At 33.1% G+C, this 25,001-nt stretch overlaps 2 protein-coding genes across 3 annotated transcripts in view; both read left to right on the top strand.

Annotated features, from left to right (window-relative positions):
- Window positions 1-25,001, top strand: part of LOC126879895 (tachykinin-like peptides receptor 86C) — an 883,727-nt gene that overhangs the window by 493,874 nt on the left and 364,852 nt on the right. The gene's annotated exons all lie outside the window — the stretch shown is intronic.
- LOC126879898 (uncharacterized) lies at window positions 8,606-23,938 on the top strand. Of its 2 annotated transcripts, none has more exons than XM_050643242.1 (4): window positions 8,606-8,706; window positions 8,789-9,122; window positions 12,019-12,497; window positions 20,136-20,625. In XM_050643242.1, the coding sequence occupies exons 2-4, from the start codon at window positions 8,822-8,824 to the stop codon at window positions 20,580-20,582; spliced, it is 1,227 nt and encodes a 408-aa protein (XP_050499199.1). In that variant the 5' UTR covers window positions 8,606-8,706; window positions 8,789-8,821; the 3' UTR covers window positions 20,583-20,625. The 2 variants fall into 2 exon arrangements, with proteins under 2 accessions (XP_050499199.1, XP_050499200.1); XM_050643243.1 differs by adding an exon at window positions 22,590-23,938 and having other exon boundaries at window positions 8,635-9,122; window positions 20,136-20,252.

The raw sequence follows: 25,001 nt of genomic DNA, 5'->3' as shown, positions 1-25,001 counted from the left end.
TTCGTGGAGGAAAGAGTGGATGTTTCTCAGAGTGATGTCTAACGGATATGGAATAGGTTCCTGGAGACAAACTCGATACGGAATAGAGCTCGGTCTGGTAGACCCCGAATTACCAATGATCTACAGAATAGACGTATCAGAATTTCCATCCGTAGAAATTCTTCTATGTCTGTACCAGCCCTCTAAAGGGAATTCAGGCATGCTACAGGAGTCAGAGTATCGTTGTCTACAATAAGAAGAAGAATTTTAGACTCAGGTTTGAGGAGACGCCGACCAATAATAGTTCCTCAGTTACAACCTAGATATGTTTTGGATCGCCTCCAGTGGGCTCAAGAACACATACAGCTCCCCCAAAAATTTTGGAATTTTGCGCTTTTTTCAAACGAGACCAGAATCTGTTTAAATAGTGATAACCGGCGAATTTGTGTGTGGTGAGAGCCAACAAAAGCTGCACAACTAGCCACAGACGAATTCGCCGGTTATCACTATTTAAACAGATTCTGGTCTCGTCAGAAAAAAGCGCAAAATTCCAAAATTTTTGGGGGAGCTGTATGTGTTCTTAAGTCCACTAGAGGCGGTCCAAAACATGTCTAGGTTGTAGCTGAGGAACTCTATTGGTCGACGACTCCTCAAACCTGAGTCTAAAATTCTTCTTCGTATTGCAGACAACGATACTCGGAGTCTTGTAGCATGCCTGAATTCTCTTTGGAGGGCTGGTACATACATAAAAGAATTTCTACGGATGGAAATTCTGATATATTTATTCTGTCGATCATTGGTAACTCGGGGTCTACCAGACCGAGCTCTATTCCGTATCGAGTTTGCCTCTAGGAACCTATTCCATATTCGTGAGACATCACTCTGAGAAACACCCACTCTTTCCGCCACGAACCTCTGTGAATGGCCTTCTTCAACTAAATCGATAATTTTTATACGGTCCAACTCAGAAATTAAAGTACGGTTCATTTTTAATCACGTTTTCAAAAATTTCACCAGAATAAATTTTTCAAATGTTTACACCTTGGCAAAACCAGGTCAATTAAATGGGTAATCAAATAAAATAAAAAACCAAAAATGGTATATTTTTTATAAAAAAGTCCATTAAATATGTGATAAAAATACGGATTTATAAAAGCGTAAACATCGTAAATACGAGGGGTGATGCATGACTTTTGAAACTATGTGTATATAGTCCTTGGGCACAAGAACTCTTCTTCTTATCGTTTCAACCGAAGTAGTTACACCAATAGCTTTCAAAAGCTACAAGTTTCAAATGCATGGTGATTCCATATAAGTTTGATTGTGTATAAATTAAACATACACAATAAATCAGCTTTTAGTCTTGTTTTATATATCAAAAATATTCGTGGTTGGCGATAACTTCCGCAAATTCGTCTCCATCTTGTGTTTTTCTTATTAGGGTTTGAAGGTCTAGTCTTGTTCAATCTTTTTTTTTTCCTTGCATTACGCATCAACCACGCAGGGTTATTAGCGTGTATGGATTGTGTTACAAAATTATAAATTAAAAGTAGATTTTAAACATAACAATAGGAAATTATAAAAAGCCCTAAACTATACAAAGTAAAGTAAAATACTATATTCTTGATAAGAGGTTGTCTTTGAGGAATGTGAAGATGCTTTTTGTATCACTGTCTTTTCCGAGTGCACCATTTAATGTTGGTGGTATGTTGTACTTTTTTCGTTGCACTTTATACTTCGGACACTGCAATAAACAATGTTTTACGGTAAGGACACTTCTACACAAATCACACACAGGTTGATCGGCACGTTGTAGCATGTAGTCATGGGTTAATCGAGTATGGCCAATCCGGAAACGAGTGAAGATTACTTGTTCTCTTCTATTTTTGAATTGTGGAATTGTATTGTGGTTAATGTCAACTTCGTACAGCTTGGTTGGGGAGTCCCTCCATGTATCCTGCTATATTTTAAAAGTATTTTCTTTGAAATATGCTTTCAGGTCGGTGTGTAGGGTTTTCATGTTCTCTTCTGCGTTTGGGTTATTAGGTGCATTCTTTGCTATTTTGTCTACAATCTCGTTACCTTCGATTCCAGTATGAGATGGTATCCAAATAAAATTAACTTTAATATTCATATTTTCTGCATGTTTTAGTTCCTTTTTAATGAAAAGTAGTAGTGGATGATCAGAATAGAGTTGTTTTAATGCCAATATTGAGCTGAGAGAATCTGTAATATTGATGTTTCTCTTTTTATTTTTGTCAACTCTATCAGAGCTAATGCTTTTAGAATAGCAAACAGTTCAGCGGAGAACGTTGTTGTATATGAAGGTAATTTATAGGCTGCTGTGTAATCTGACGAGTAGATTGCTGCGCCAGTTCCGTCTTCGTTTTTGGAGGCATCGGTGTAAACTTTGAAGTAGCTATTACCATATTTGCTTAATATTTTAAGAAATTCTTCATTGATTAGACTTGCAGGCATTTCTGATTTGTTTAGTCGCAATATGCTGATATCAGTAGAGGAAAGGCGAATTGTCCAAGGAGAAGGGGTTTGGATTGCGGAAATATCGTAGGTGTCTGGAAAATGAATACCTATTTTGGATAAGTAAGTTTGTATGCGGTAATATAAAGGGTGATCAGTTCGATTGAGTTTTGGAAACAACTTTTAAGGCGGTCAACGAATACGTTGTATATAACTGGATTATCTTGATTAGAGGATACTGCAGCGGCATAAGAAAGACTTAGATATTGTCTTCTAAACGTGAGTAGTATCTCTCCAGTCTCCCAGTATAGAGTTTGTATTGGACTTGTGTGGTGTGCTCCTAAGGAAATTCGAAGACTTGTATTTTAAATCACATCTATTGTTCTTGTTCACTCTTTGATTTTACGCGGTCGGGTAATTTTTTGTCTCTGTTAGGACAGAATTATATAATGAAAATGATTTTCAATTAATAAATTTTTGTATGTGAGCTGGACAAAAATATTTTCTTGAATAATTTCTCTAAAAACACTGTAAAATATTTTTACCGTTTCAGCTTTTTTTCGGTGTTTATAAAATTTTAAAAAGAGGAGAATACAACTTTTGCTGTTAGACACCTCAAATTTTTGTCAGTCATTCGTGCTCAGTGTTCTTTTGTATATCTCTCGAAAAAGGCACATTCATAATGAATGTTGCTGTGAACAAATATCCAATTATACATTAGCATTCTTGATATTCTGCGACAGCATAATAGCAGGTAGTATTTCAGATATCTATCCGGCATACAATTGATGGCTCGTCAATAAATTCAAAGAGAAATTGACATACCTAGATACGTCGTTAACTTGTAGCCAACACGAATATGGTTTAAACTTTGATATTAGATGTCTTTGTGACATTGTAAAATCGTTTCATGTTTGTTTATTTAGACAGAAAAGGTTAAAAACTAAAATGTTTATGTAAAAATAATGTATATGTATAGTTTTTAGTTCATAAACGTGATAAAAGACGATCTTTTCTTACAATGATTTATCCTTAAGGACGTTGGCCATTACATTTGCCCATTTAATCTTATTTGCATCCTCCCTGAATAGCCCTATGGAGGTCATATTCGTCCATTGTCGTAGGTTTTTAAGACAAGAGTTGCGTCTTCTTCATGGTCTCCTTTTGCTATTGGTTTTGCCTTCGATTATAAGTTGGAGCAGTTCATACTTTTGATTTCTTATGAATGAGACCAAAATATTGTATTTTATGTTGTTTTATCAAAAGCGTATTTTCTCTCTGTTTAATCCATCCGAAGTTCCAAGGCAACTTTTAGGCTTTTTGGTAAATGAGGTTTTTTACAAGTGACAGGGAACCAACCTGACGTCTCAACCCCCAACCTGGAGGGCCAGATAATTTTTTGTTTAAGGTATTTTTCCTTTAGACTGGTTGTCCTCTGGAGACCAGTCTTCCCCTTTAGAAGTACATGTCTAGTTTGGACGTTCTGAACGCAGTTGGATAGGTTGCGCGACATATACATGCCCCGCTTCCCCCACGCGCAGACGGCCCTTGCCACTCACCCACGGACAAAAGGACTCCAATCTCACGGAAGGTGAGTTGCAGGTGTGTATCGGGGTTTGGTCGTTGAGGGTTAGGTGTCGACATAATTTCAAGGAAGAGGACAGCGGAATGCTGCTTCTATTAGTCGCCTTTTACGATCAAGTCAGGAGATACTGTGAGTGAATCCTACTTGGGCGGCCCACATCCCACACGGGGAATGTGGACCGCCACAAATATTTTGACCTACGAAGAACAACAAGAAGAGCAGTAACAGCAGCAAAAAAAGAAATTTGGGATAGGAAATGCCAAGAGATCAACACTTACATATGCGGAAGGAAGTGTTCAGAGACATGGAAATTTTTAAACAAAATAAAGAATACAGAAAGAAATACTACTTCTATTCTGTTAATACCAACAGAAAAATGGAAAGAATACTGCGAGAGTTTGCTAACAGAAAGTAGAGCCGAATATACCACACAATCACCGACAGAAATATTCGTTGAAGGCGAAGAGATAGTAGTGGGAGTTGATATGGTGAAGAAAGCTGTAAATGAATTTAAAGATGGTAGAGCTCCAGGGCCAGAAAATATTCCTGCCGAATTAATAAAATGTGGGACAGATAAACTCTTTCAAGCACTTAGTTGGTGTATGAACAAATATATAAATTGTGTCACACCACCCAGTTTATGGAAAGTAGCTTATATTTCTTCCATTCATAAAAAAGGAAATAAGTTAAATTGCTCAAATTACAGAGGAATATCGGTAACTAGTACACTAAGCCGGGTGTACGGGCGCATTATTAGAAATCTCATTGAGATGGAGTAGAGGGAACAAGAAGAAGAAGAACAGGCTGGTTTCCGCGCTGGAAGGACGTGCACAGATAATGTCTTCTGCCTAAAACAATTAATTGAAAAAAAATCAGCAACCAATCAAGAGACCCATCTCATGTTTGTTGACCTCCTTAAAGCATAAGACAGCGTTACTGTGACTAAATTGTGGAAATCACTACAAGAAACTAAAATCATCTACACTCTAATCAAAGCCTTAAAAAATCTATATGAAAATTCTACATCACAAGTAAAAATTGGCAACACACTATCTAAAAAGTTCATCGTTAACAAGGGTCTGCGCCAGTGCTGCTGTATTTCACCAACTTTGTTCAAGATATATGTTACAAAAGCATTAAACCAGTGGAAATGTAAATGCCACGGTATGGGTATAGACCTCGGAGAGGTTTGTTTATATACCTTACAATTTGCTGATGACGAAGTCATCATAGCTAATGATAAAGACGATCTACAGTATATGGCAAGAAAACTAAAGGAGGAATATAAACATTGGGGCTTGGAAATTAATGTGGAAAAAACTAAATACCTACCCATAGGAGCTGAGTTATCCATCCTGTAGTGAATACACGTACCTGGGAATAATCTTCGATAGAACGGGAAAATATGATGAGGAAATAAATAAAAGGGTAACAAGCTAGAAGAACAATTTTCTGCCTAAATGGAATACTTTGGAGCTCCGAAATAGGAATACAGCGAAAATACAATATCTATGAAACACTTATTAAAAGCTGCCTACTTTACGGAGCATAAACTTGGAGAATAACTGAGGACAACAGGAAAAAATTAGAAGCTGTAGAAATGGATGTTTAGAAGATCGTTAGGTATATCCCGTAGGGAAAGAGTTCGAAATGAGGAAGTAAGACGACGAATTGGAATAGATGTTTACTTAACAACAGACATTGAGAGGAAACAGTTGATTTGGTATGGTCTTGTTCAAAGAATGGAAGAAACAAGATTGCCCAAAAAGATTATGCAGTGGGTACCACCAAACCGCAAAAAACGAGGAAGACCCAAAACGACATGAAAAAAAGGGGTAACCAAAGCAATGAGTACAAGGGATCTTAGAGATGACCAATGGGATGATAGAAGGACGTGGAAGTTAAGCATCGGACAACGTCGAAAGACGTTCTAATATACATAATATATCTATTTATAAGCTCTCTCTTTTTGTTCATCCTCCGCACGACTTCGGCATTTGTCGGCTCATGTAGGATATTCTGAGCATTTTACGGTAACACCAGAGTTCGAATGATTGGATTCTTTTTTGTGTTGCTTCTGACATTGTCTAGGTTTCAACACCATAGAGCAAGGTGAAGTAGTCATAGCACTTAAGTATTCTAGTTCTCAATGAGATACCCAGCTGGCGGTTACAAACAACTTTTTGCATTTTGTAAAACACTGTTCGTGCCTTTTCCAGGCGTGTTCTTATCTCTAGTCAGTGGTCCCAAATTTCATCAAGATTCTTCCAAGGTACGTTATTTTTATTACTCTTTCCAGATCTGTTCCACCGACATTGGCTGTCATCCTCCTGTTTTAGTGCTTGCTGATGACCATCGTTTTGTCTTTTTTATATTCAATTTATTTTCAAATTCTCTACAAGCTGTCGTTACTCGGTCTATTAGGCGATAGCTTGTAATATTTGAGTTTGGGGGGCGCAAAAATAATTTGGATAATTTCAGCCCAATAGTAGTAGCCCCCCAGTAAAGTAGGTTCAAGCCCAATGCAAGTTATATCATTTTTTATAGATTTTATGATTGTAAGTATATTATTATATAATTTTTTTCAGAAAGTACGTATTTAATTAAATTTTTAGCAACAATTATTGTTCAGAAATCATTTGTGGCATGTTTCAATGTGTTTGTGTGTGTTTTATTCTTTTATTTTTTTAATTTTTGGTATTGTTTTAATAAAAATTTTTGGAAAGTAGTAGAGAAACTGTTTAAAGTATATTGATTTCGTTGAAATAATATAATAGAAGTATAACTTCTTACGTGCGTACAAAGTACACACATTCTTTTTTTTTATTAAAACGATACCAAAAATTAAAAAAAAAAGAATATGAATCGTCCGGGATTTGAAACCGGGACCTCTCGATCTCCGATCACACGCTCTACCACTGAGCTATATCCCTTCGCCTTGACAGGTTACAAGATTTCTCATACATACTGATTTTAATAGACCAAGTGAAGAATAAAAAAATACTTTAAATATACTTACTATTATTATAAAACATCTTATTCCCGAGGAAGACAAGTCCAAAGACACAAAAATTATAATAAATAATACATTTACCAAAAACACTAATATATCCTTTTAATGACTTTCTTGCGCTGACAGCGCTGATACATACATATTTTGAAAGATTAGCAACGAACTACATACTGTCTGTGTGCGCATGCGCCCGGCATTATACAATTTCACTCTCGATCGTAAAGAAGTATAACTTCAAAAATGGTGTTTATATCATATCTCTATACCTAGTAGAAGCAGAGTTATAGCTAATGAAAAATATGTAGGTTCATATTCGTCAAATTCCAAATGGAATATTTTAATGTGAAATAACCAAAAATGAAGCACATTTCGGGAAAAACTCATTACAACTTATTTAAAGTGTTTAAAAAAAGCTTTATTTTTGTTTTATAAAAAAAAATTCTAGCATCAAAAGTAAACAAGTTACGGTCAAAATAAAGTTAGTCCATTTTTATTTTAGTAAAAAAATCGGGAAAATCACCCCCTAATAAAATTAGTATCTCAAATGAACTTAATCCATACGACTTCACAAGTTTCTTGACTGGTGTATGTATTGTTTATATGATCTGTAAATTTCATCAGTTCAAAGTCCTTATTTTTGAAAGGGATGTAGTTAAAAGAGGTTGAACGGGTCACTTGTCACGAATGTATGCAAATTTAGAAACACCAAATCTTAATCAATTTTTGTCTAACAGAAAAACAAGAAAATACATGTTATTCAGAAAAGCAATGCTGACTTTTATTGTTTTTCGAGATTTTTGGTATCTCCGATGAAACTTATAGATCATATAAACACAACATAAGTAAACTAATTTGTGGAGCGGTAACGATTAATTTCATTTAAGTTGCTAATAATTAGGGGGTGGTCTTTCCGATTTTTTTTTGCCAAAACAAAAGGGACCAACTTTATTTTGAGCGTAACTTGCTTATATTTAATGCTAGAAACTTTTTATAAAAACAAAAATAAATCTTTTTTAAATACTTTAAAAAGTAATAATTGGTTTTCCCCAAAAAGTGTTTAATTTTTTGGATATTTCATGGCGAAATATTCTATTTGAAATTTGGTTGAATATGAATCTATTTTTTTTTACTATAAAACCGAACATAGTCACTGGTAAATAACTCGAAAAGTATTGACTTAGTGAAAAAACTCTATAGAACAAAAGTTAATTAAAATTAGTCAGTTTACCCATTTCCGGACTTATTTTGGACATACATTTTTTCACCCACAAGAGGGGGTGAAAGTCACCCCCAGGGTAAAAGCACACATCGGCACAATATCACTTTTTTCTTTGACATGTAAGCTATGCGTATGCCAAATTTCATGTTAATCCAAGCGGTTCCTTAAAATTTAGAGCAAAAACCGTGAAAGAATGTACTATTATGTAAGTACATCTATTTTATTGCCAGCTAGACCGACGCAATTTGACTTTATATAATTATCTGAATGTACTTTTTAGATAAAATATAATCTGAAGTAGTATAACTGTTATTTGAATGCGAAATAAAAAGTAGTTAATTTAAGTATTTGATAAGTGCCATATGGCGATTATTATAGTTTGTTATTTCTCGATTGTACCCTGATGACAAGCTAATTTCGACGCAACTGCAGGTAAATCATTAAAAAATTATCACAGATAGATAAAGAAATTCTTTGGTATTACTATCGTTTATATATACGTTTAAATTTTAAGACTGCGTAGTTCAAATTATAATTATCCATCGAAATGGATATTGCCAAAGAACATAGAGCATTAGTAGACAGCATTGCTAGGGAAAATGGCTTCACAGATTATGAAGTAATAACCAGTTCTGGATCAAGCAAGGGAGACAACTTTCTGGGAGTTCTGACTGCGATTACCATCAAAGACAAGGAAAAAAGTTTGGATTTGATTTTGAAATCTTCCCATACGAATAAGGGTTTTAGAGAAGCTACACCCATTAAAGAAATTTTTAGTAGAGAGATATACATATATGAACAAGTTTTTAAAGAATTTAAGAAGTTCCAAGAAGAACACAGCATTGAAGGTAAACATTATTATTCTTTAATATAGAGTATTATTTACTTAAAGTTAAAAATATTAGTTTAGTTAACCTAAACCTAATACCTAACCTAATAGGTTTAGTACCTAATAATTATTAACCAGGATTTATAGTCAAGAAAAATTGAAGAAAAAGTGCCTATATAGGCAAAGATTTTTATTAAAAAAGGCAGAAATATTAACATATACATAGACAACAATATACAATATAGACAAAGAACTTAAATTTTTTTTCTATCTTTTCCATCACTTAAAATTAAATTGCATATTGAAAGTTATTGTTGTACATTGACATACACTGGTGTGCAAAATTAACCGGACACCTTAAAAATGGGTCATTTTTATATCTAGAATTTCCTAAACCTGTTGTCCGATTTAAGTGATTTTTTAATATGTTATAGCCTTATTCGTTAACAATATCGCTGTAATATTATGGTTACTAAACGGGTATATTTTCATTGTATACCGGTTGTACCAATGAAACTGTGTTTTTTTCTCAAATTTCGCATCACCTTGTGGAATATTCTAGCATTTATAAAATACTGAAATTAAAACCCAACTATAGATTCATGTTTTCTCAAAATTCTGGTTTTTGATTCATTCGCTTATGTTGGACCATAAAAAAGTTAAGGTACTTTAACAATTACCCATGTTATTCATGAATACAGGGTGTTTTTAAATAAGTGTGGCAAACTTCAAGGGGTAATTCCACATGAAAAAATAATGACAGTTTGCTTTATAGACCTATGTCCGCAAATGCTTCGTTTCTGAGATAGAGGTTGTTGAAATTTTTCTTACAGACTGTCGATTTATTTATTGCTTTAAAACCGCTTGAGATATGCAAATGAAATTTGGCGGGTTTTAAGACGTAGTTATTGTACATTTTTTGACATACTAGTAAGAATTTAATATTCACGATTGGCGCGCATACAGGTAATATGAGCGGTTTTAGTACCCGTATGCGCGCCAATGGTGAATATTAAATGCTTAATTGTATGTCAAAAAATGTGAAATAACTACATCTTAAAACCGACCAAATTTCATTTGCATATCTCAACCGGTTTTAAAGCAATAAATAAATCGTCATTTTGTAATAAAAATTTCAACACCCCCTAAGCCCCCTATCTCGGAAACGAAGCATTTGTGGACTTACCGTTTATAAAGGAGACTCTCATTATTTTGTATGCAGAATTACCCCTTAAAGTTGGCCATACTTATTTAAAACACCCTGTATTGATGAAAAACATGGCTAGTTGTTAAAGTACCTAACTTTTTTATTATCCAACATAAGCAAATGAGTCAAAAAAGAAAATGTTAAGAAAACATGAGACTATAGTTGGAATTTAATTTCAGTATTTTATAAATGCTAGAATGTTCCACAGGGTGATGCGAACTTTAAGAAAAACACAATTTGATTGGTACACCCGGTATACAATGAAAATTTAACTGTTTAGTAACAATGCTATTACAGCGATAAGGCTATAATATATTAAAAAAATTACTTAAATCGGATAACAGGTTTAGGAAATTCCAGATATCAAAAATGACCCATTTTTAAGGTGTCCGGTTAATTTTGCACCCAGTCTATTTCAGGGCGAATAATAAATCTTGCAAAATTTGTCATTTTCTCGGAAAATGTCCCATTCAAACCTTAAGCAACATTAAATATAAAATAAAAACCTTCATTCCTGTCTTCTTCTTCATCTTGTCTTTTTTCCTTATGCGTATTACGGCCTCGGATTATGGTCCGTTGTTTCTTTCACCCATTTTTTCACTCTTTTCTGTTTTTGGCTAGGCGTTTCATTTCTTCTTTCGTTTCTCCTCTTGCATTCCCTATGTCCTCTATTTGTTCCCTCCAATTCTTTCGGGGAGTCCTATTCTCCTTTTTGTCGTGTGTCCCATTTCCAGAATTTTTCTGGGCATCCTCTGTAGAATTCTATAATTTCTTGTTCTGGTGTACCTTCTACTGGTCCGTAAATTTGAATGATCTTAATTTGTACATCTAATTGTATTCCCAATAGTATTATTCTTGAGTTGACGGCCTTAATCTTGATTACTTTTAGGTCATTTGAGATTATTATGGCTACCCCTTCCTTTGCTCTGAGTTTCACTTAGTCCTAAAATTGCTAGTTGATATTTATCCATTTCTTCCATTAGTTCCACCTCTTTTCCCGTTAGTGATGGTATATTCCAGGTTCCCATTATTATATTTTGTTTTATCCTCTCCGTACCTCAAAAATGAAAAACCTTCATTCTTGTCAAAACCATAATTATCTCCTTTTTTAATCATGTGCTTATAATCCGAACTAATTTTGAATATTAAAGGTTGCCATACTTTAGGAAACAAACTGATTAACTTCACAATATAAAATTATTTTTTTCATGGAAAAATTCATCAAATATCAAAGTAATTAATTTAATATCTAAGAAATTATGGTTCCTGTGGTGGAGTATTTCATAAAACTACATCTTGTTTATTTATTGTTTAAACACGTATTACAATTTTTTAATATTCATGTGATGCGAATATAAAAAAGACTGTTCATTTTAATCGAATTCACACCAGTTTCACTAAAGTGTACTTAGTGAATTTTATTATTTCTAAGCCAAGCCGCACACCAAAGAAACATGAAACGAAAAACATGAAACATGAAACGAAAAACATGTTTCATGAAAAGAAAACACTGCTAAAAACATCTCAAAGTCCGCCTACTAATGAAACGAGTGTGATTCATGCTCATGACACATTTTTATTTTCGGAGAGTCTCATAAATGGCCGGATATATATTTGTTTAGCAGTGGTTTATTTCCATGAAACGTAATTTAGGTTTCATGTTTCTTTGATGTGCGGCCGGGCTAATACGACGATTTATTGATTATAGATCCTTTCGAGAGTGTCCCCAAATTTTATTCGAGTTTTGCTGAAGATGAACTTGAAGGTTTAGTTATGGAGAATTTAAAAACACAACAATACGAGCTGTGGGATAAAAAAGTCCCGATGAATCCAGGACACATTAAAGCAGTTCTCATCGAGTATGCTAAGTTTCACGCAGTTTCATTTGCAATGAAACAGAAAAATCCAGCATTATTTAAAAAATTATCAGAAAAGAATGGAACTAATCCATTTGAGAAGAAAAATGCCAGTGAAAAAGATAATGAAGAGAGATATAAAAAATTTTTTTCTGATACTTTATCAAATGGTTACAAAGTATTAAAAGATGATCCAGAATTGACAGAAAAGCTTAAAAAATATGAACAAATTGTAGATACTGAATTTATGTCTAAACTAAAAGAACCAGAATACAAGCTTGTCATAACTCACGGAGACTGTTGGTGTAACAATTTTCTGTTTAAATATCAGGTAACGATATATTTTTTAATCTAAGATAATACAAAGAATTATTAAATAATTAAATACTATTGGATATAAATTAGGTCGATACTCGCAATATTTTTTGAGTTTGTATTTCATTGGTCTAAAAAATGACGCAACTGGTTTTGAGGCTTACATTATTTGCCTCATCATCAGGCCTAGTATATAGTCTTAAGGCGCATTCTCACGGTTCGATTTTAGTTGATAAACTTTTTGATTAAGCTTTTTGATCAAATCGGTCAAGTTTTTGTTCAAACATTTCAAACAAAATTGATTCAATTAGTTTTAATAAAATGGCGTTAAGTGTAGTTATACGCAAAAGCATTTATTAGTAGTTTAGTGACTCAGCAGCTCACGAAAATTATGTTAAGATGGAATAAAGAACGTAAAAAACGTCGTTTCTGGATACGAAATTGGATTAAAATTAACAGAGGGAATGAATGTCGTGTTTCAGAAACTCTGCTAAAAGAACTTGCTTTGGAGGATACAGAAGGATATAAACATCTGAATATAACACTCTCTGACCACTTTAAACTCATTTTGTTAATTTAACACTAGAAAGTCGGGCTTAGCTTACCTACCTAGAAAGCCGGAAGGGATCATTTTAGCCCCACGTTCTTTAATCAATTAAAACTCAGTTTAAAGAAATTAAATCTACTCTAGACGATAGAATCTGATTTTATTTTTTACTTTTATTGTTTAACACATTCGCTGCCTATCAAAAACATTTGGAACACCATACAGTTTGCAGTTTTTGATATTTGCCACAGATTGCCTTGTTACAGCCGCGGCAATGATTGAAAGTATGATTACCTTTACAAAATATTTTCAACTGATATTTTTGTCGTTTTTGGATAGTAACAGTGATATTTGTTGGTAGACCTGGTGTTTCTAGGCGTAGTTCCAGATTTCGGGAGTCAAGGTATGGGGCCCATAATTCTTCACACAGCACACAGCCGAAGAATAAACTTACAAACACTGAGTCTACTTCCAGTTATTTCTTTATAAATAATCCATGCATTTATTGCTTCCAAGTCAAGAGTATTATAAAACACGTACATAGGCCATCGTCTTAAAGTTACTTTTGTAGTATAAAGACGCATCATTTGGTCCTCTACACCCACAATTATTGTATCTTTGTGATCACTTGCGTTCACCAATAATTTTATCTTTATTACGTAGATGATCAGTACCAGTATAAGAGTAACCATTTACAATAAATATACATAAATATAATTTTACCCATCCGACAGGAATTTGAAAGAAAGGCTCGTCGAATTTCCCAGAAAACGATAATAACTTACACAGGGCCAATTTGGCCCCTTTAGACTTATATGGTAGATTTGTTAGAAAAACCATTTAATAAATTTAGTAAACAATTTTTTTTGTGTTAAATAAGTCTTTGTATCAAAATACTAAAAGTCATAAAATATGAAATTATTATTGCCTCAAATAAAAAACTGCAATAACTTCAAATCGCAACAGGGGCCAAATTGGCCCTTCCGACTTTCTAGTGTTAAACGATAAAAATTTACGCACACAAGAGTGATTCAAGTCGACCAACAAATGTTCATACGCTTCAAACACTATTGTTTCATTCGATTTTAGTTGATCCACTAAAGTTGATCAACTAAAATCACACCGTGAGAATGACCCTTTACAGAATTAAAAACTACCAGCTAAAATTACAAAATTTATAGAAAGCAACAAGTTCAAATTTATAGTTCACACTAAAAAGAAAACAACTATAAATTATTGAAGTGAGCTATTGACTAGACCTTAAAGTATATTATGAAATGAGTGAAATGAGTGTCGACAACGAATCAAGTAATCTGTTAACCCAGGTACTAAAAAAGGGCGACGCTTAGGAAAATATTCCAACAATGCATCCCAGATTACCATCTGAAACCTCATCATTTTTGTACTCTAATACAGAGTATGGTATAAAACAAAATAAAAATAAACGGTTTCGTTTTGATTCAAATCGGGTCCCTTGCCTTTCGCCCTTTTCGTTTTGATGCAGAACAGGTGTTGTGATTCAGATAGGTCTTCTTGCAAAGCTTCCTTGATAATGGGTAAACCTAGAAACATATGTCGGGGGATGGCAAGGGACCCGATTTGAATCAAAACGAAATCGTTTATTTTTATTTTGATTAATGTATATTATTGATTTCTTTAAAGTATATTATACTAAACAAACTGGAACATGAAGTAAAACCACTTCTATGTAAAAGGTATATTTACTAAAATTTTTAAAAATCCCAATGGATTGAATAAAATGTGTTCATCAGAACGTTTTCGAACCTATCGGTCCATCATCAGTGAATTTGAAAATCAGTGGGATTTTTAAAAATTTTAGTAAATATACCTTTTACATAGAAGTGGTTTTACTTCATGTTCCAGTTTGTTTAACTACATACACCGGCAAAATTAGACGAACACCTTAAAAATGGGACATGTTTGATGTCTTGAATTTCCTAAACCACTGGTCCGATTTGAGTGATTCTTTTAGTATGTTATAGCCTTATTATTTGAAAATATCGTTGTAATAATATTGTTGCTAGACAGGTAAATATCATTTTATACCGGGTGTACCAAGCATACTGTGTTTTTTCTTAAAGTTTGGAACACCCTGTGGAATATTCTAGCATTTGTAAAATATTAAAATCAATACTCGATTGTAGACTTAGGCTTTCTTAACATTGTCCTTTTTGATGCATTTATTTATGTAAGATAATAAAAAAGTTATGTGCGTTAACATCTATCCATGATTTTAATCAATAAATCCTCATAGTAGGGGAGGAAAGTATACTAAATTTTCAGTTACTCGAGCGTTATGGGGACCTATTGGATTGTGAAGAGTATGTGCTAAAATCATAAAAAGGTTAAGTTAAGTTTTCCATAAAGTGGGGGACTTTTCATTTTTCAATTTAATTTTCCATTTGAAACAATCATTTTTCTCCGAATATAGCGCTATCTATCCATAATTCGAAAAAATGTGTCGAATAAAAGTTGCTTATTTTTACGTAAAGAATCCAAATCTGAAATAAAAATTGGGGGCTCCTATTTAAGATTTTAAATTAAATCCCCACCCCGCCTCCCTGAGGACTCGTAACACCCCACGGAGAGGGGTGGGGTGTAAATTAAAAATTTTAAATACGAACTCTGCGAATTTTCGCGAACTGAACATCAGATCGTAAAACTGCAAAATACACCTATTCAATATTTTTCAAAAATCTACCGAATGGCACCAAACACGACTCCCCACGGAGGTGGGGTGGAGGGTTACTTTAAAATCTTAAATAGGAGCCCCCAATTTTTATTGCAGATTTGGATCCTTGACGTAACAATAAGCAACTTTTATTCGCAACATTTTTTCCAATTATGGATAGATATAGATTATTTCCTATAATCGGAAAAAACGATTGGTAGAAATGGAAAATTAAATTAAAAATGGAGAGTCCCACACTTTATGGAAAACTTAACTTAACTTTTTTTGGTTTTAGCACCCACTATTCACAATCCAATAGGTCCCCATAACGCTCGAGTAACTGAAAATTTAGCATACTTTCCTCCCCTACTATGAGGATTTATTGATAAAAAGCATGGCTAGTTGTTAAAACACATAACTTTTTTATTTTTCAACATAAGCTAATGAATCGAAAAAGAAAATGTTAAGAAATCCTAAGTCTACAATCGAATTTTAATTTTAATATTTTATATATGCTAGAATATTCTACAGGGTGTTCCGAACTTTAAGAAAAAACACAGTATGATTATAACACCCGGTATAAAATGACATTTACCTGTCTAGCAACAATGTTATTACACCGATATTCTTAACTAATAAGGCTATAACATACTAAAAAAATCACTCAAACCGGACAACAGGATAAGGAGATTCGAGACATCAAACATGTCCCATTTTTAAGGTGTTCGGCTAATTTTGCCGGTGTGTGTATAAGGTATACAGCCAACCTAGGGAACTACCCCTTTTAGTTTATATTATACTACTATTGAGAGATGACTTAAGTCTGTATGGAGGGTGGAATATCAAAAGTACGTAATAATAAACTGTCTAACAGCTTTGAAATCAACAAGGTGATGCGTTATCTCCACTACTTTTTAACTTTGTATTAGAGAAAGCCATGAAGTCGGCCGAAATAAAGGGTCTATTGCTTAATTAAATTATTATTCAATAGACCCAATAACAGAACTGTTATCGGTTCAAGGTCCCAAGTTATTACTAGCTTACGCAGATGACATTGATCTCGTTGGACTCCATTCTATCTACAAAAGCCGTTTTCAATTAGGTGGAAGGAGCAAAAAGCGAAGTAGGGCTGAGGATTAATGAAGAGAAGCCGAAATATATGTGTATAAATAGAACGACACGAAGAGACAGGATAGGACAAAATGTGACGTTCACACAACACCTTCAATTTCGAAAGAGTACAACGTTTTAAGTATCTGGGGGCCGTAATCATAGGTGACAACGATGTTACTGAAGAAATAAAAGACAGAATCAAATCAGCAAACCGCTGATTTGATCAAAAAATCTTACAAGAAATTCCAAGATCAAAATCTATAAATCCATCGTCAGACCTGTACTAACATATGGATGCGAAACGTGGACCATGACCAAATCAAACGAAGAAAAGCTCTGACGTTTTGAACGAAAAATACTTAGAAAAATTTTCGGACCTCACCACGACAATAACACAAACCAGTACAGGATCAGAACCAACATCGAATTAAAAGCACTTTACAATGTCACCGATATTGTCCAATAAATTAAATCACAGCGACTAAGATGAGCAGGCCACGTGCACACACTTCATAACGAGAGACTTGTAAAACTAATATGGGAGGTGTCCAATAATAAATATTCAGAATTCATATTCGATATTGAACAGAATTATTTTATCACCCAGTAGACCGCACGAATTTATTTATTTTATATTCACGCACGTAGATTAATTAGTTTAGATACAAATTGGTCAATTATCAACAATATAATTTGGAAATGTCACGAAACTGCTGACAAAAGTAGAATTATTTACTTTAATTAGATATACAAATCACGGGGGACTAGCGTCACCTATGACCCAATTTAAGCTTCTATAAAACTAGGCTCTTGGGCCTAGAAAGTGAGTTCTCATTCAGTCTTCAGCTAATCGCGTATCAATTATCAGTTACAGTGTTCGGCGGTTCTCCCGGGATTGAAATATATCCTTGTGTTCGTCTATATCAATAAACGTATTTATCGCTACTCACGTCTTTTACATCCTACGTAATTACACAGGAGGAGATTCCTACAGACAAAAGACTACTCGAACGTCCCAGAATGCGATGGAGAGATAACATCCAATCAGATCTCCGGAAAATGAGCATTCCATTGGACCCTAGGTTGATGGAAGACCGAACAAATTAGAAGAAAGTTGTACAGTCAGCCAGGACCCACCAAGGGTTGTAGCGCTACGTGATGATGATGATATTATTGAGACTTTATGTCATTGGTAAAGTTCAGGCTGATGGGAACTACGCAATATATTATAATGTACTACTATCAGTCTTTGGGTGATTAATTATAATAGATAAATATTTTAGGAACGAAAAATTTAGGAAACATTTTGAATTTGAACGTTTTGGTCATATTATTATTCAAGATTAATTTTGAACAATAGTATATTGTACAACAAGAGAGAAAAAATACATATTTCTCACGAGCGCAGAAGTTTGTTGGCACGAGGCGAGTGTCGCAAATCAAGCGAGAGAGAAATATGTCATTTTCTCTCGTGTTGTACACTGTACTTTTTCTATGGATGCGTTTTTGTCAAGAGTTCAAATTTCAAAATTAAATAATTTAGGTGCTTTTGGGTATATTATATGCCTAAATTGAAATAAAATACATACAGGGTGAGGCAAATAAAGGGCCTATTAGAAATATCTCGATAACTAAAGGCAACAGAATCATGAAAATTGGAATAAAGGGGTTTTGAAGGATGATCTATTAAATGAAAATATTTTCATCTCTTTGCAACTTCCGGTTATAACTTCGTTTTTTTAAATAGGACACCCTCTATATTTTTACATTTTTGGATTCTCTTTGATGCCTTCTTTCTTAAAATATCAGGTTTTGTAATATTATACAGGGTATTTTAAAAGATAATTACGATTTTTTATTAATTTCGTAGCAAAATTAACACCCTGTAGAATTGTAGTAGTTTGACATCTAAAACTCTACTTACGTTCAAATGATTTTTAATATACTCTACTATTGTTAAGAATCGTTAGTATAGCTAAATTTTTAATTTTAGTATACAGGGTTGGTCGAAACACGGAATGAGTATTTTCTGAGTTTTCTTAAATGGAACACCCTGTATTTTAGTATTGTAATGAAATGATATTTTATGGTACTTTTTTATTTCTTAAGCATTCCCTATACCTAACTGCTTTAATTTGTGCTTAATTGTTAATCGAACCAACAATCTTAACTACGTAGGTACTTTGATAGCTAAACCATTATTGGTAATTTTAAGGACCAGTCTGGATTAATATGTATTTATTTCTGAAAAATTATTTGGGATTGAGTATTTTCACGGCCAACCTAATAAAATTTTACGTATTTTTTTTGCAATTAATGTTTAGCTTGATTCACCAATAACTCACAAATTAAAGCAGTTAGGTATAGGGAATGCTTAAGAAATAAAAAAGTACTATAAAATATCATTTCACTACAATACAAAAATACAGAGTGTTCTCTTTAAGAAAACTCAGAAAATACTCATTCCGAGTTTCGACCAACCCTATATACTAAAATTAAAAATTTAGTTATACTAATGATTCTTAACAATAGTAGAGTATATTAAAAATCATTTGAACGTAAGTATAGTTTTAGATGTCAAACTACTACAATTCTACAGGGTGTGAATATTGCTACGAAATTAATAAAAAAACGTAATTATCTTTTAAAATACCCTGTATAATATTACAAAACCTCATATTTTAAGAAAGAAGACATCGAAGAGAATCCAAAAATGTAAAAATATACAGGGTGTCCCATTTAAAAAAATGAAGTTATAAGCAACTTCCGGTATAACCGGAAGTTGCAAAGAGATGAAAATATTTTCATTTAATAGATCATCCTTCAAAACCCCTTTATTCCAATTTTCATGATTCTGTTGCCTTTAGTTCTCGAGATATTTCTAATAGGCCAGTTATCTGCCTCACCCTATACGAGTATATACACATAGGTATTTAATATTCTTAATATTTATATACTTTATTTATTTAAAATTATAATTCACAGTTGAATGGTCTAAAAGGTAATTTTTGATAAGTTTTGACAAGTTTGAACACATTTTATTTCACAAAAATAATTGTGTTTGTATTGTGCATGTTACCAAGGAAATGGCGATCCTATGTATGTAAACCGGCGGTGAACCCGTGAGAAAAAATATTTCTCACTGCAATGGCCGACTTTTCTCACTGCCTGAGAAATTGTTCGTTTTGAATGTATGTAAGTAGTGAGAGAAGTTGCACATTGTATAGCATCCATAGAAAAAATTATTTTATTTTATTTTTAATTAAATCAATGCCAAACTAAAGTTAAATATTTAATTTTAGGATCCAAATGATAAAACAAAACCTGAAGATTTACGTATTGTAGACTGGCAAATATCTTCTTTTGGAAGCCCATGTGCGGATCTGGCTTATTTTTTGCTTGTAAACAGCTCTGAAGAGGTTTTTAATGATATCCAAACTTACCTTAAAATTTACCATGACAAACTGTCTTCTCAACTTCGTAATTTTAATCTAGATCCCGACGAGTTGTTTCCATTCTCTAGGCTTTCAGATCATTTAAATCAATTTCTGTTACAAAGCTTCTTTTTTGTGTTCTTACTTTTAAAAATAATGGTAAGTGACAAAGAAGATATACCTGATCATGTAGAAGAGGTTGATAAATCGGGTGATTCTATGACCATGTTGAGTTATGAAACAAAAAATGTTGAGGAGTATACTAGAAGAGTAAAAATTATAATGCAATTTTTGATTAAAAATAAATATTTTTGATATATGGACAATCAATATGTAAATAAAATATAATTAATAATTATTATTTATTTTTAGTTATCAATAAGCTGTTAATTTTTTAATGGAGAAGGTTGTTCTAATTATAGCACAAAACATTAAGTTTGCCCCAGGATGTATTTATTTTGTTCAATAGTGATTAATGAACCATACATAACTTTTTTTGTTTTGATATACACGGAGGACGTTTGAGTTGGAATAAATTCATTATCTCGAGAATGGGCCACTTTGAAGGTAAATCCCGAAGCAGGTCGATTTCTATTTTTAAATTATAATTTTTTGGCATATATATTAGACTAGTGACGTCATCCATATGGGCGTGATAACGCAATCGATAATTTTTTAAATAAGAATATTTATTTATTTAGCGTATGGCTGTATTACAGTTTTTGTATATAAATAAAGATAACAATACATTATAAATAATAATGAATTTTTATAAACGAAAATATAGTTGGTAAATATATTCACTCGACTCATTGGTCGCCACTAAAAAATCGGACCGATTACCACTGTACGATCTGATGCGGCATTCCTCCATCAAATGCTTAATCGTTTGTCTTTTAGCACCGAAATCCCAATTTGGAGAAGGTATTTTTTCCCATTTAAAAAGTAAGTCAGAGCACCTACCACAGTTGGTTCTAATTCTGTTTAGTGTCGCCCAGGTCCGTCTTGGTTAATTGAAACCCTCTGGCTGGCTTGTAATACGAGTACATGGCATATTCCAGATGTCAGGTGGACCATTCTTCCCCAATCTTCTTGCCAACGGTCGGTTATTTCGAAATTCCTTTCAAAATGTAACGTTGCAGAATCCAGAAGGTTTTTTCTTGAACGAAACGTACTTATGTCTCTGTCTGTAATACCAATGTGAGAGAGGAGCACAGGATCGGCGTTAATTTTTCTATACTTCCTGACAAGGGCATGTTCTCGACGGATGTGTGAGAGGGCTATGTGGCTTAAATGAGAATGGGAGTCATGTGATAGATCATTCGAAAGGTTATTCAAAGCTTTATTCACTAATATAAACATTAACATTATTATTTAACAGGGATCCAAAAAAAATTCTGAATTAAGTTAATTGATACAAAAAGAGGAATGTATATGTATATTATATATACTTGTATAGTGTTCTCTACTCTTCTTTATGTCTTGGAAGCGTGGACGTTCAAACAAGTCCATTTGAATAAGTTGGCCGCCTTTGAATTTTGGTGTTACAGAAGAATCCTACGAATATAGTGGATTCAAAGAATGTCGAACGGGGAAGTAACTAGAGGGATAGGAAGTGCACCGGAAATAATACTAACTATCAAAAGACGAAAACTTGAGTACTTGGGACATGTGATGAGAGGGCAAAAATACTCATTATTACAACTTATTATGCAAGGAAAAATCCGAGGAAAGCGAAATGTGGGAAGACTAAGAACATCCTGGCTTAAGAACTTAAGGGAATGGTTCGAATGCAGTAGTGCAGAGCTATTTAGAGCGGCAGTCAACAGGGTCTGCATTGCCATGATGATTTCCAACCTTCGATAGAAGATGGAACTTAAAGAAGAAGAATATGTATATTGAATGTAAAATTCAATATTAAAGCTGCCATCTACCTGCCTCTTAGCAGTTTGAATATTTCGTTTAAACAGAAAGCAACGAATATTTTTCACATTAACTTTTTTTCTTTCTTTTGACAGCAGTAAAATGTATTTTGAATTAAATAAATTATATAGATTCTTCTTTTTGTATCAATTAATTTAATTAAAAAAAATTTTTTTGGGCACTTTGTATAAATAATTATGTTAATGTTTATATTAGTTAATAGAGCTGTGAATAACCTTTCGAATGAGCTATCACACGACCCCTATTCTTTTTAAAAAAAATCGTCAATTACGTCATCACGACCAGATGGATGACGTCACTAGTATGATATATATGCCAACAAATTATAGCCCATGTGCGGATCTAGCTTATTTTTTGCTTGTTAACAGCTCTGAAGAGGTTCTAGATGACATCCAAACGTACCTAAAAATTTACCATGGCAAACTGTCTTCACATCTTCGTAATTTTAATTTAGATCCCGACGAGTTGTTTCCTTTCTCTACGTTTCAACATCATTTAAATCTATTTCTGTTACAAAGCTTCTTTTATGCGTTTTTACTTTTTAAAATAATGTTAAGTGACAAAGAGGATATACCTGATCATGTTGAAGCTGTTGATAAATCAAGGTCTTGTTGAGGTATGAAACAAAAAACTGTGAGGAGTATGCTAGAATAATTAAAATTCTAATACAATTTTTGGTTAAAAATAAATATTTGTGATATATGTAAATAAAATATAATCATTAATTTTGATTTATTAAAGCACCGATTAAGAAAATATTCTTCCCTTTTTTATGTACTGCAATAGTTAATTATCATGAAAATTTGTGTGACATTTTTCTTTTTTAACCCATATTTATTCATCCCTTGATGTTGCTCTCATCTAACTTTTTCCTTTAGTATGCCATGTGTTTTACACATACATTGTTTTCCTAAAGTAGTTCAGATATCATCTATTCATATTTTCTGGGGTTTACATTTATTTCTTCTCATTTGTCTTGGTAAGGTGTTTGTTTTATTTTTATCACATCATAATTTAGTTTACCCCAGGATGTATTTTGTCTAATAGTGATCCATGAACCATAAATATTCTGTTTTTTTTTTTCGTTTTGATATCTAGTCGTGTACCTGGAGGTATTCACAGCTTCATAATTGAACAGTTGGCGCGCATACATATTATTTATTGGTTAACGGATTCATTTTAAACCTCTGAAGGGAGAAGTAATTTACCTTGGAGAATAATCCACTTGGAGATTAAGGGTTCTCAATAAAGTTTATATGTCACTGTAAAATTAGATCCAGAATATAGCAGATCCAGAGCTGCTTTTTGAAAAATGTCCAACGGAATTTGTAACATAATTGATACCTAAATTGGTGTTGAGGATCCGTCTACTTCGTTGCTACGTGTTCTCGGTCTTACTTTAGACTTCTTGAAGTATTGAACTGTGAATAAAATTGATCTAAATCACCTTGAGACTTTAGAAATATTGTGCTATAGAAGAATTGTAAAAGATTCTTGGGTAGAGAAGATTCGGCGGAGGTTGCTACAAAATATTATGCAACGGCAAATAACAGTCAAACGCAGTCCAGGACGAAGAAGGATATCATGGTTGAATAATTTACATGATTGGTATGGTATCGATACAAGCATACTATTTAGAGTGAGAGTAAATAAAATTAAGATAGCTATGATGGTAACCAACATTCTGAAAGGACGTACATGAATAAAAATAAAGATAATGTTTATTAGCTTTGAATTTTGATTAGTACAGTAACATTGTACTGGTAACATTATATTTTTCCTTAAAAATTGTGTTTACATTAATTTTCCGTAACAATATATTATCTGATCGTAGATGTTAGATAAAATATCATCTGAAGTAGTATTTTATTGTTTGAATACATCATTGCCATTGAAAAAAACATTTAATTTAAGTATTATTTAAAGGCCATATGGTGACTACTATATAGACCGGGCAGTATCGTCGCCCCCGCTAGCGCAATTATTCCGATTCGATTTTTTTGCTAAAACTTACTCAAAAAGAGGTCCTTATAACATATCCACACGGTGCCGGGCGCCGGGCGGTGCCGTGGTTGAAAAATTTTTTAAACAATTTTTTTAAACAAATTCACAAAAATAATTTTTTTATTTCCAAAAATTTTTTTTAGATAATTTGGGTCATTTTGAGCAAAAAAGGTCTCTTATCATTTTTCTCTAAAATTGACTGTTGTCGAGTTATACGCGATTAAAAATTTGAAAAATGCGAAAATGGCCATTTTCAAGGCTTCATAACTCGAACTCGATCAAAAATGATTATTATGAAATTCAAAAGGTGACAAAATCAAGACTCAAATACCCTCTTCAGCGTTCTGAAGAGATTTTTGTCATTAATTTATTACAAAACTGTTATTTTTAGTTATTAACAATTAGCGCTATAAACAGTCCAACTGTATCGTCGCCCCCGTTAACGGAACTATTTCGATTAGATTTTTTTGCACAAACTTACTCAAAAAGAGGTCCTTATAACATATCCACAGGGTGCCGGGCGGTGCCGTGGTCGAAAAATTTTTTAAACAATTTTTTTTAAACAAATTCACAAAAATTATTTTTTTTATTTCCAACAATTTTTTTATATAATTTGGGTCATTCTGAGCAAAAAAGGTCTCTTGTCATTTTTCTCTAAAATTGACTGTTGTCAAGTTATACGTGATTAAAGATTTGAAAAATGCGAAAATGGCCATTTTCAAGGCTTCATAACTCGATCAAAAATGATTATTATGAAATTCAAAAAGTGACAGAATCAAGACTCAA

This window comes from Diabrotica virgifera, chromosome 2, assembly GCF_917563875.1.
Source record: "Diabrotica virgifera virgifera chromosome 2, PGI_DIABVI_V3a".
Classification (NCBI taxonomy): domain Eukaryota; kingdom Metazoa; phylum Arthropoda; class Insecta; order Coleoptera; family Chrysomelidae; genus Diabrotica; species Diabrotica virgifera.
The sequence above is the reverse complement of the archived record's forward strand: the minus strand, read 5'-3'. Positions and strand labels throughout refer to the sequence as shown.

Excerpts from the sequence above, each read along its gene's own strand:
- LOC126879898 (XM_050643242.1), top strand. The coding sequence starts at position 8,822 with ATGGATATTGCCAAAGAACATAGAGCATTAGTAGACAGCATTGCTAGG. Across the intron at positions 9,123-12,018 it reads AGAAGAACACAGCATTGAAG|ATCCTTTCGAGAGTGTCCCC; the intron begins GTAAACATTATT and ends TATTGATTATAG. Across the intron at positions 12,498-20,135 it reads ATTTTCTGTTTAAATATCAG|GATCCAAATGATAAAACAAA; the intron begins GTAACGATATAT and ends ATTTAATTTTAG.